General features: G+C 40.9%; 1 protein-coding gene across 2 annotated transcripts in view; it reads left to right on the plus strand.

Moving 5' to 3' along the window:
• LOC118934053 (toll-like receptor 13) overlaps positions 1 to 11988 on the plus strand; it is a 32331-nt gene extending 20343 nt beyond the window's left edge. For both annotated transcript variants that reach the window (XM_036929147.2, XM_036929148.2), the window contains exon 3: positions 8621 to 11988. In XM_036929147.2, coding sequence (XP_036785042.2) covers positions 8719 to 11571 — 2853 coding nt within the window. In that variant the 5' untranslated portion in view covers positions 8621 to 8718 and the 3' untranslated portion in view covers positions 11572 to 11988. The remainder of the gene's footprint in view (positions 1 to 8620) is intronic.
• The last annotated feature ends 1600 nt before the right edge of the window (positions 11989 to 13588 follow it).

Here is a 13588-nt window from a genome sequence, read left to right on the forward strand (position 1 = left end):
AGAGGGCTTCCAGTTCCCCATATATAAAATAGGGTTAAGGCTATTTATCTTGCCAAGTTTTGTAGTGACTCAATAATGTCCGTGAAAGTGCCATGAATATAGTAAATGTTTGATATTTCAGTGCCTCCATACTTTATAGCCAGTTTATCATTTGTGCAAGAAAGTTGTTGTCCCTGTACACTCTGCCTTAGGTGATGGCTCTACTTTCCCTTCCATATTTTGTGTTCTGGTCAAACTCAACACTATATTCTTCCTTAAAAAGTTAGTAGAGGAGGGACATGGGATTAAAGATGGTGACATGAGAGGAGAGACAGAGGCTTCCTCCTAAAACTGGATACAATTAGAACATTTAATTGGTGCAACTAATCCTGAGAGAGCAACAGGAAAGAAGATGGCATCAGACTGCACACAACTGGAGAAAAGAGCAGACCTCAGCGAACGGGGTAACATACCAGAGCTGTGGCTCCACGGGACCCAAGCCCCTCCGTGACCCCAGCTCACCAGCGGGAGGAAGACAAATGGAGCAGGGAGGGAGTGGAAGGCTTGGGACTGCTGAATACCTAGCTCCAGAGATCTTCTCTGGGAGCACAAACCTACGTATCATGGTGCTTTCATGAGACTCACATGACTACTGGGTTGGAAAGTTAATACAGGCACAGTTCCTGGGGAGACTGGGATTCCGGCTGCTTGTGGAAAGCGGGGATCCATATCTGGCTGCTCTGGGACAAAAACTTATACCTGTGTGACCGGCCCACTGGCTCAGGCAGTGGAGACAGGCACAGCAGCCAGGAGGCAGGGAACAGCTCTTTCCTAACCCCAGGCACCAGTACCGCTCCCCTGCGACCCCCGACATTGCTTCAGGGGCTGAGCAGCTCCAGAATAGAGCTTCTGGACACCAGAGGGCGCCATATACAAACATGAAACACCAAAGGAACCTTGTCCAGAGTAAAATTGTTAATACAACTCCAGAGAAAGATTTAAATGATATGGACCTCGTGACTCTTCCTGAAAGGGAGTTCAAAATAAGAATCATTAACATCCTAATGGAGGCATGGAAAGACATCCAAGAACTCAGGAATGAATTCAGGTCAGAGATCCAATCGTTAAAGAACACAATGGAGGGTAATAAAAGCAGGTTGGATACGGTGGAGGAGACAATAAATGAAATAGAAACTAGAGAAGAGGAATACAAAGAAGCTGAGGCACAGAGAGAAAAAAGGATCTCTAAAAATGAAAGAATATTGAGAGAACTCTGTGACCAATCCAAGCGGAACAATATTTGCATTATAGGGATACCAGAAGAAGAAGAAGAGAGAGAAAAGGACAGAAAGTGTCTTTGAGGAGGTAGTTGCTGAAAACTTCCCCAATCTGGGGAAGGACATAGTCTGTCAGGCCATGGAGATCCACAGATCCCCCAACACAAGGGACCCAAGGAAGACAACAGCAAGACACATAGTAATTAAAATGGGAAAGATCAAGGATAAGGACAGACTGTTAAAAGCAGCCAGAGGCAGAAATAAGATCACATACAAAGGAAAGCCCATCAGACGAACATCAGACTTCTCAGCAGAAACCTTACAGACCAGAAGGGAGTGGCATGATGTATTAAATGCCATGAAGCAGAAGGGCCTGGAACCAAGATTACTTTATCCGGCAAGATTATCATTTAAATTTGAAGGAGGAATTAAACAATTTCCAGACAAGCAGAAGCTGAGAGAATTTACCTCCCACAAACCATCTCTACAGTCTATTTTGGAGGGACTGCTATAGATGGAAGTGTTCCTAGGGTTGGATAGCTGTCACCAGAGGTAGTAAAATCATGGCAGGAAGGGTGGAGCAGCTGATTGTGAGGCAAATGCAAAATTAAATTGACTATCCCCAAAGTCAATCAAGGGAGAGACAAAAAGTACAGAATTTGATACCTAATATATAAAGAATGAAGGAGGAAGAAAAAGGAGGAGAAATAGAAAAGAACCTTTAGATTGTGTTTGTAACAGCATACTAAGTGAGTTAAGTTAGACTCTTAGATAGTAAGGAAAGTAATCTGGAACCTTTGGTAACCACGAATCTAAAGCCTGAAATGGCAGTAAGTACATACCTATCGGTAATCACCCTAAATGTAAATGCAATGAATGCACAAATCAAAAGACATAGAGTCACTGAATGGATCAAAAAACAAGACCTATCTATATGCTGCTTAAAAGAGGCTCACCTCAAACCCAAAGACATGCACAGACTTAAAGTCAAGGGATGGAAAAAGATATTTCATGCAAACAATAGGGAGAAAAAAGCAGGTGTGGCAGTACTAGTATCAGACAAAATAGACTTCAAAACAAAGAAAGTAACAAGAGATAAAGAAGGACATTACATAATGATAAAGGGCTAAGTCCAACAAGAGGATATAACCATTATAAATATATATGCACCCAACACAGGAGCACCAGCATATGCGAAACAAATAAAAACAGAACTAAAGGAGGAAATAGAATGCAATGCATTCATTTTAGGAGACTTCAACACACCATTCACTCCAAAGGACAGATCCACCAGACAGAAAATAAGTAAGGACACAGAGGCACTGAACAACACAGTAGAACAGATGGACCTAGTAGACATCTATAGAACTCTACACCCAAAAGCAACAGGATACACATTCTTCTCAAGTGCACATGGAACATTTTGCAGAATAGACCACATACTAGGCCACAAAAAGAGCGTCAGTAAATGCAAAAAGATTGAAATCCTACCAGCCAACTTCTCAGACCACAAAGGTATAAAACTAGAAATGTACAAAGAAAGCAAAAAGGCTCACAAACACATGGAGGCTTAACAACATGCTTCTAAATAGTCAATGGATCAACGACCAAATTAAAATGGAGATCCAGCAATATATGGAAATAAATGACAACAACAACACAAAGCCCCAACTTCTGTGCGATGCAGCGAAAGCAGTCCTAAGAGGAAAGTGTATAGCAATCCAGGCATATTTAAAGAAGGAAGAACAAGCCCAAATGAATAGTCTAATGTCACAATTATGAAAACTGGAAAAAGAAGGACAAATGAGGCCTAAAGTCAGGAAAAGGAGGGACATAATGAAGATCAGAGAAGAAATAAACAAAATTGAGAAGAATAAAACAATAGAAAAAATCAATGAAACCAAGAGCTGGTTCTTTGAGAAAACTAACAAATAGATAAGCCTCTAGCCAGACTTATTAAGAGAAAAAGAGAATCAACACACATCAACAGAATCAGAAACGAGAAAGGAAAAATCATGAAAGACTCCACAGAAATACAAAGAATTATTAGAGACTACTATGAAGACCTATATGCTAAGAAGCTGGAAAACCTAGAAGAAATGGACAACTTCCTAGAAAAATACAACCTTCCAAAACTGACTAAGGAATAAACACAAAATCTAAACAAAACAATTACCAGCAAAGAAATTGAAGTGGTAATCAAAAAACTACCCAAGAAAAAAACACCCGGGCCAGATGGATTTACCTTGGAATTTTATCAGACATACAGAGAAGATATAATACCCATTCTCCTTAAAGTTTACCAAAAAATAGAAGAGGAGGAAATACTCCCAAACTCATTCTATGAAGCCAACATCACCCTAATCCCAAAACCGGGCAAAGACCCCAACAAAAAAGAAAATTACAGACCAATATCCCTGATGAACGTAGATGCAAAAATACTCAATAAAATATTAGCAAACCGAATTCAAAAATATGTCAAAAGAATGATACACCACACCAAGTGGTGTTCATCCAAGGGATGCAAGGATGCTACAACATTCGAAAATCCATCAACATCATCCACCACATAAACAAAAAAAGACAAAAACCACACGATCATCTACATAGATGCTGAAAAAGCATTCGACAAAATTCAACATCCATTCATGATAAAAACTCTCAGCAAAATGGGTATAGAGGGCAAGTACCTCAACATAATAAAGGCCATATATGGTAAACCCACAGCCAACATCATACTGAACAGTGAGAAGCTGAAAGCTTTTCCTCTGAGATCGGGAACAAGACAGGGATGCCCACTCTCCCCACTGTTATTCAACATAGTACTGGAGGTCCTAGCCATGGCAATCAGAACAAAGAAATACAAGGAATCCAGATTGGTAAAGAAGAAGTGAAACTGTCACTATTTGCGGATGACATGATACTGTACTTAAAAATCCCTAAAGACTTCACTCCAAAAGTACTAGAACTAATATCGGGATTCAGCAAAGTTGCAGGATACAAAATTAATACACAGAAGTCTGTAGCTTTCCTATATACTAACAATCAACTAACAGAAAGGAAATCAGGAAAACAATTCCATTCATAATTGCATCAAAAAGAATAAAATACCTAGGAATAAACCTAACCAAGGTAGTGAAAAACCTATACCCTAAAAACAGCAAGGCACTCTTAAGAGAAATTAAAGAAGACACTAACAAATGGTAACTCATCCCATGCTCTTGCCTAGGAAGAATTAATATCATCAAAATGGCCATCCTTCCCAAAGCAATCTACAGATTCAATGCAATCCCTATCAAATTACCAACAGCATTATTCAACAAACTGGAACAAATAGTTCAAAAATTCATATGGAATCATGAAAGACCCCGAAGAGCAAAAGCAATCCTGAGAAGGAACAATAAAGTGGTGGGGGATCTCGCTCCCCAACTTCAAGCTCTACTACAAAACCACAGTAATCAAGACAATTTGGTACTGGCACAAGAACAGAGCCACAGACCAGTGGAACAGAATAGAGAGTCCAGACATTAACCCTAACATATATGGCCAATTAATATACAATAAAGGATCCATGGATATACAATGGGGAAATGACAGTCTCTTCAATAGTTGGTGTTGGCGAAATTGGACAGCTACGTGTAAGAGAGTGAAACTGGATCGTTGTCTAATCTCATATGGAAAGGTAAATTCGAAATGGATCAAAGACCTGAATGTAAGCCATGAAACCATAAAACTCTTAGAAAAAAACATAGGCAAAAATCTCTTGGACATAAACATGAGTGACTTCTTCATGAACGTATCTCCTTGGGCCAGGGAAACAAAAGCAAAATGAACAAGTGGGACTATATCAAGCTGAAAAGCTTCTGTACAGCAAAGGACACCATCAATAGAACAAAAATGTATCCTACAGTATGGGAGAATATATTCATAAATGACAGATCCGATAAAGGGTTGACATCCAAAATATATAAAGAGCTCACACACCTCAACAAATAAAAAGCAAATAATCCAATTAAAAATGGGCAGAGGAGCTGAACATACAGTTCTCCAAAGAAGAAATTCAGATGCCCAACAGACACATGAAAAGATGCTCCACATCACTAGTCATCAGAGAAATGCAAATTAAAACCACAGTGAGATATCACCTCACACCAGTAAGGATGGCTACCATCCAAAAGACAAACAACAACAAATGTTGGTGAGGTTGTGGAGAAAGGGGAACCCTCGTACACTGTTGGTGGGAATGTAAATTAGTTCAACCGTTGTGGAAAGCAGTATGGAGGTTCCTCAAAAAGCTCAAAGTAGAAATATAATTTGACCCAGGAATTCCACTTCCAGGAATTTACCTGAAGAATGCAGCAGCCCAGTTTGAAAAAGACAGGTGCACCTCTATGTTTATCACAGCACTATTTATACTAGCCAAGAAATGGAAGCAACCTAAGTGTCCATCAGCAGATGAATGGATAAAGAAGATGTGGTACATATACACAATGGAATATTATTCAGCCATAAGAAGAAAACAAATCCTACCATTTGCAACAACATGGATGGAGCTAGAGGGTATTATGCTCAGTGAAATAAGCCTGGCATAGAAAGACAAGTACCAAATGATTTCACTCATATGTAGAGTATAAGAACAAAGAAAAAACTGAAGGAACAAAACAGCAGCAGACTCACAGAAACAAAGAATGGACTAACAGTTACCAAAGGGAAAGGGACTCGGGAGCATGGGTGGGAAGGGAGGGATAAAGGGGAGGAAAAAAGAAAGGGGCCATTAAGATTAGCATGTATATGTGGGGGGATGCACAGGGAGGGCTGTGCAACACAGAGAACACAAGTAGTGATTCTATAGCATCTTACTACGCTGATGGACAGTGACTCTAATGGGGTTTGTTGGGGGGACTTGGTGAACGGGGTAGTCTACTAAACATAATGTTCCTCATGTAATTGTTGATTAATGATACAAAAAAAAGTTAGGATTAGGAGGGAACTTTACTGACTTGATATATATCAAAACCTATAGCAAATATAATAATAAATGGAAAATCTTTAGATGCTGTCCCATCAACAAAAAAAATTTCTCTCATCACTGATTTAATATAGTACTGGAGGTGTGACCAGTGTTGTAAGACCAACACAATGGAAATATATAGGAAATGTACAAATATGGAAAAGAGATATGTAACTTCCTTTACTTGCACAGAATATAATCATTAACAGATAAACCTAACAGAATAAATACATTTTTTAAACTAAGAAGAGAGTTCAGGAACTTTCCATATATTTAAGCAACAATAACACAAAAAATTCAAAACTTGTGGTAGCCTACCTAATTAGAAAATTAAGTAGGAATAAATAAGGTATCCCTCAAAATAATAAGATCTATAAGTTTCTAGGAAACAACCTTTCTTGCCAATGGGTTTCAGCCTTAGGCTAGTTCGCTCTGGATTCAGTGTGACCAAAGCAAATGACAGCAAAATGTTCTTGGGGTGAAAGGGTTATACCCAACTTTATTTCCAGGTGGCAGGTCAGTCACTAGAATACCATTCACTCAGAGCGAGTCTGTATACAGCAAGCCAGTCTCTGCCTCTGTGCCCCTCTGTCTGCACAACCGTCCTCTGGACCTCTCTGACTGCACAGCCTTCCTCTGGGCCTCTCTGCCTGCACAGTCGTCCTCTGGGCTTCTCTGCACAGTCATCCCGCACAGCCATCCTCTGGCCCACTGTCCTCGGCGCTGCCACCATGCCAGCCTCTGCTCTGCTCTCCTGCAGCCTTACAGCCGTGCCACCGTATCATGCCCAGGGCACTGGGCAGAGCTCTTTTTATAGAGTTAACAGCCATGTATTGCCCACAGGTGTGCAGTGAGCTAGTCAACCGTGGCCAGGTGAGAATCCTGGCCACACAACCTAACAAAGCACAAAACTTTACAGAGAATATTTTAAAACTCTTTAAAAATATAAAGGTAATTTTGACTAAATGAAGATATACCATGTCCATATTTGGGGTGATTTAACATGGTAATTGTACCAATCCACCTCACGTTAACTTGCAAATTGATGCAGTCCCAAATTAAATTCCAGCAGGACTTTCAGGAAAAGTTGGTAGACTTATTTATATTTGTAATAGAAGACTTTTCATGAATAGTCAGTCACTTTGCAAATCAACTTGAGAAAGAAGGGCAAAGAGAAAGGATTCACCCTATTGGATATTAAGATATACTTTAAAGCCAAAGTAATAAAATGGCATGGTACCCTTGTAGGAACTGAAAAGTAAACAAAGGAACAGAAAAGAGAGCTCAGAAATACATTCAAGTATGTGTGGTAAAGATACTCCAGTTTCTATAATGGATACTTATTTTACGATTCTTAGAATTCGAATTAGTGCTAGAAAATATATTTTTGTGTGTGCATATGAAAATATACACAAAGGAAAGAAAACAACCCAACTCAACTGTAATGTTTCTCTTCTTCTATGCTTCTCAGAGCCACACAAAAATGGTGTGCTGGTGTTGGCCTTGAGTGAAGGTGAAAAGAGGGGAATAATCTTTTAATGAGCCCCACAGTATACCAGGCACCAAGCTGGGCACTTTAAACAGTCTTGTTGAATCTGCACAATGTTATGAGGGACTAGGCATTACTATTTCATTGTATGGATAAGGAAACAGGTTCAGAGAGGTTAAGTAATTTGTTTAAGGACACAGGAGAGGAGCCCAGGTCTGTCTGGGCTCATGCTCTTTTCACTACATTACCATGAGTGACTGTGGGAACTGATTGAAACTGGGAGGCAAGCTGGGGCAGCACACATCAGAAAGTAGACTGACAGATCTGAGTTTATTATAGCTGTATTTTTTCTGCTTACCAAGAATGCCATATGCTGATAATGGATTTAATTGCCTGCAAATTGTGGTGAAATGAGTGGCTTTAAAGCAAGGACTCTATATTCACTCATCTTAAGATAAAGGTGACCTGTAAACCTTGTTTTTCTTTACCCTACCATGAATGATTATCTTTTGGTTAGGCTGAGATCCATAGAACCCAAAATGCATCTCCAGTGATAGAATTTCAGGTATTGGTCCAAACAGTGAGGGAGGTATTTTATTGTGCAGGGGTGAGAGGGGGGTTAGGGAGCTTCTTAATTCTCTAAGTTAAATCAAGTGTGCAGTTGCCTCCCCTGCCTCCATGTGCTAACAACTTTGATTATAGGGGAAATAATCTGTTCTTTGCTGATATAAATAGAGATTGCTTTGGCAATGGACTCATTTTAGAAGTTAACTTTGGGACAAAATTTATTAGTTTTCTTGAAGCAGCTATGAAATATTTATTGAGAGAGAAATTTAAACTCAACTTCCTTTTTTTTCTTGTCAGTGAAGTCAAAATGGAAGGACCATTCTTTCAAAAATGAGCATCACACATGTGAAAGGACTTTTTTCTAATAGTTAACTCTAAGGTCTGGGGTTGACAAGATGGGCTATGAGAACCTCCTGCCTCCTCAACAGCTCTGGCTCATTTTAATTGGGATTTCTCTGCTGTCTTTGGCAGAGCCATATGGGTTCAGTAAATGCACACAGTATGAACTGGACAGTCACCACGTGTTCTGCATTCGGAAGAAGATCACCAACTTGACAGATGCCATCAGTGACATCCCTGGATACACTACTCACCTCAACCTGACACAGAACCAAATTCAGATCCTTCCTCCCTATTGCTTTACTAATTTGTCTGCTTTGGTGGACTTAAGGCTGGAGTGGAATTCCATTTGGAAGATTGATGAGAGGGCCTTTTGGGGACTTGAAAACCTGACCCTTTTGAATTTAGTGGAAAATAAGATTCAAAGTGTGAACAACTCCTTTGAGGGCCTGTCTAACTTGGTGACTTTGCTCCTGAGCCGTAATCAAATTACCCATATTCATAAAAATGCCTTTGTCCCGCTTGTCAAATTGAAACATTTAAGCTTATCTCGAAACCGTCTTACTGATTTTTCAAATATTCTTGAAGCAGTCCAGCATCTTCCGCACCTGGAATACCTTGATCTTACTAACAACAGCATCATCTCTTTGGACCATAGCCCCAGATCACTGGGCTCCCTGATCCAGCTGAGCCTGCAGGGGAACAAGCTAATGGGATTAAATTTCTCTGCTTTGTCACTGCCTAATCTGACCACTCTGGATGTCTCTCAGAATAATCATCAAGTAATCCAGAATGTGCATCTGGAAACTGTGCCCCAACTGAGGAGCTTGAATCTAAGTGGAACATTGGTGACACCTGAGATGCTTCAAGCCAAACACCTACAGAATTTAAGGGAAATGGATCTTAGTAACTGGGAGTTTGGAGGTAGTCACTTCAACTTGAACATTGTGTGTTACCTCCTCAGAAACTTACCCATATTAGAAGCTTTGGTTTTTCGGAATAATGCTACTGATGCAGGGGGCATTAAGCACCTTGCCAACTGTACCAGACTATTGTCCCTCGACCTGAGCCAAAACAATGATCTAGTTCACCTCAATGACAGTGAATTTGATGCTATGACCAGCCTCCAAAGGCTGAATCTAAACAAGTGCCAACTCTCCTTTGTTAACAACAGGACCTGGGGTACCCTCCTGAACTTGATAGCCCTAGACCTGAGCCACAACAGGTTTAAAAGCTTTCCAGATTTTGCATTTTCACCCTTAAGGAACCTACAGTCTCTCTCTCTCTCTCGAAATCCCATCACAGAACTCAATAATATGGCCTTCTATGGGCTGTATTCATTGAAGGATCTCAACCTGGCTTGGTGCTGGATAGTGAAAATGGACAGATACTCCTTTGCTCAATTTCCAAATTTAGAGATTTTAGACCTTGGAGGCAACAACATTCGGACGCTGAAACGCAGAACCTTTCAATTTCTGAAGAAGCTACAAGTTCTGATTCTTTCCCAGAACCGCCTGAAAGAGATAGAGAAGAATGCATTTTCTGGCCTCACTTTCCTCCATGAACTTGACCTGGCATACAATATCTTGTCAAGTTTTCATGTAGGCCTTTTCTTGGGCCTTGAAAATCTAGAAGTTTTGAATCTCAGTTTTAATAAAATTACCTATGAAACCACTAGGACCCTGCCATCTCCTCCATTTATAAACCTCAAGTCTTTGAAACAGCTCAACCTAGAAGGACAAATACATGGGATTCAGGTTGTTCCAACCAATTTCTTCCAAGGGCTGAATGGCTTGCAGGTGCTTCTCCTAGGAAAAAATCCCGTGATCTTCCTGGACCATCTCCAATTTGACTCCCTGACCAATCTCACCAAGTTGGATATCTCAGGAACAAAAGCTGGAGACCGAAGCCTCTGTTTTAACATTTCCTTATTCCAAAAACTCAAAAGACTGAAAATGCTGCGCCTGGAAAACAACAACTTAGAGTCACTGACTCCTGGCATGTTCTCTGGTTTAGAAAGCCTCCAGATCTTCTCTTTAAGATTCAACAACCTAAAAGTCATTAATCAAAGTCATCTGGAGAATCTAAAGTCTCTAGTGTACTTTGATCTCTATGGGAACAAACTTCAGTGCAACTGTGACAATGTGTGGTTCAAGAACTGGTCAATAAACACAGTAAATGTCCATATCCCCTACCTCCGGAGCTACCCATGTCAGCAACCAAATACCCAGAGTTTGCTGATAGATTTTGATGATGCTCTGTGTAATTTTGACCTGGGAAAAGTTTACTTCTTCTGTTCCTTTAGTCTGGTCCTCACAACCATGGTCTTCTCTTGGTTCAGTATAAAGATGATTTCATCTCTATGGTATGGGCTCTATGTAATCCGAGCCTGGTACCTGGCCAAGTGGCACAGAACAGAGAAGGAGTTTATCTATGATGCCTTTGTGTCTTTCACAGCTAGTGATGAGCCCTGGGTATATAAAGAGCTTGTTCCTGCCCTAGAAGAAGGTGGCCAGCCCACCTTTAAGCTCTGTCTTCACCACCGTGACTTTGAACCAGGTATAGACATCTTTGAGAACATCCAGAATGCCATCAACACCAGCCGGAAAACTTTGTGTATAGTCAGTAACCAGTACCTGCACAGTGAATGGTGCCGGCTTGAAGTACAGCTGGCCAGCATCAAGATGTTCTATGAGCATGAGGATGTTATCATCTTGATCTTCCTGGAAGACATCCCAAACTATAAGCTATCCAGCTACCACCGGCTCAGGAAACTTGTGAACAGGCAGACATTTATCACCTGGCCAGACAGTGCCCATGAAGAGCCACTCTTCTGGGCTCGTATTAGAAATGCATTGGGCAACAAATCTGTGGAGAGACACAATACACAGCTAATTGTGGCCAATTGACTGGAAGTCTTTGTGACCTCAAATCTGATGTTGCCCAAAGTGTGTATAGGCTAAGAGTGTGACTGAATGTAACTGCTTTGCAGGGAGAAGGGCATGGACTCCTCATGACCATGAGACCCAAGATCATTTGGCTAATGTCCACCAGGCACCTGAAAAAATGAAGGGTGCTGCTTGAGGAAGCTTCAGGAACAGTGTTCCTACTATTAGGGGATTAGATATCTTGAAAGTCTATTTTACTAAGGAGAAGGCTTGGGAAACAAATCCCCTGAAAGTCTGGGGACCAGGAGGTCTCTCATATGTGCTTGAGTTAGTTTATCCAAATAAGTTACTGCCAAGATAGATTGAACTGCACTATAAGAAACTATAACAACAGATACACCATGTACAGGGCTCAATAAAAGCAAAAAAAAAAAAGGATTCTGATGTATTCTTCTTTAGGGCATAAGATTGCAAAGGTTAGCCTTTTCCTCTAAGTTGATGTCTTGCCAATGGGTTTCAGCCCCTGGCAAGTTCACTATGGATTCAATATGACCAAAGAAAATGACAGTAAAATGGTATTGGGGTGAAAAGGTTATACCAACTTTATTTCCACAGTAGCAGATCAATCACTAAAATCCCATTCACTCAGAACAAGTCTGCATGCAGCAAGCCGGTCTCTGCCTCTGGGCCTCTCTGCCTGCACAGTTGTTCCGCACAGCCATCCTCTGGGCCTCTGTCGGCACTGCCACTACTCCAGCATCGTCTCTGGTTTCCTGCAGCCCTGCAGCTGTGCCACTATATCGCCCAGAGCCCTGAGTGGAGCTCTTTATATAGAGTCAATAGCAACATATTGTCCACACATATGTAGTGAGCTAGCCAACCAGGCCAGGTGAGAATCCTGGCCACAGGAACTTTCATTTTATCCACAGTCAGAGTGCAACAGTTAAGATGGTCCTAGCTTGTATACATCAACTTTACTAAAAGGGAAGTAGCCTGGAAAGTGGAAGTAGCTAGCAGTGCAATGATGGCTGTAGAAACTATTGCCTCACTGTAATAAACAGACTTCATAGAGCAGTTGCTGGCAGCCATCTTAAGGCCAGGGTGTAGACTCTAGAGGCTTCATGTTTTGGGCACCAAACACATATCAGTGTCCTGTAGCAGGCAACACCTATTGGGAGCAACACCCAGCATAGGGGCCATGGCTCTGGTATTAACCTAGAAATTCCTATAGGAAGCAATTTCCTACAAGAAAAGGGCTACAAATTCCTAGAACAAGAGGGACCATAGGGACCTAGAGGAAATCGGGGAATAGTAGGGTACCAACTCTGTCCTTTTCTGATTGTCTCTCCATTAGTGCTTGGTCTTTTGTCACTGGCTTCCTGCTCCAGTCTTTCCCCTTATCTCAAGACTCTAGGAAAAGTTTGTTGAGGAATAGTCCCTGAAGGGCAGAATTTTTAGCTGCTGGAGTAGCCAAATGTTTACTTCAACTGGCCTTAGCTAGGCCTCTCTGAAACACCCCTGTGTGATGAGAGGTTGGCACGTTTTGGACAGGACTTGTGGATATCTCAAGAACAAAAGCTGGAGACCAAAGTCTGTGTTTAAAAATGTTCTTATTCCAAAAGCTCAAAAGACTAAAAATTCTGTGCCTGGAAAACAATTTAGAGATAAACCATTAGCAAAAAATCCAAGGGCATTTGTGTGGGAAATTGTGAGTCATCAGCTGGATGTTTGTGGGTTACAAATTACATTGTAGCAGGAAATAATTTGCAATTGCCACATGGAACATGCAAGAAATATCACATTACTTGATTTTCTTTCAACCAAATGATATCTAATTTTGAGGCCCTGTTCTGCTAGACTGGTGGAAAATTCAGTCTTAGTCATTATGGGTTCCTCACCCTCACCTGCCAACCTCTAGCCTTCTTGCATAAAGAAATAAACTTGGTGGAGGACTTTTGTAGAAAAGAAATGTTCAATAGTGAAAAAGAAAACTGATTTCTATTTTGCATCCTGAAAAAAACCATTTGGGGCAGTTTCT

The sequence above is a fragment of the Manis pentadactyla genome, chromosome X (genome assembly GCF_030020395.1).
Source record: "Manis pentadactyla isolate mManPen7 chromosome X, mManPen7.hap1, whole genome shotgun sequence".
In the NCBI taxonomy this organism is placed as follows: domain Eukaryota; kingdom Metazoa; phylum Chordata; class Mammalia; order Pholidota; family Manidae; genus Manis; species Manis pentadactyla.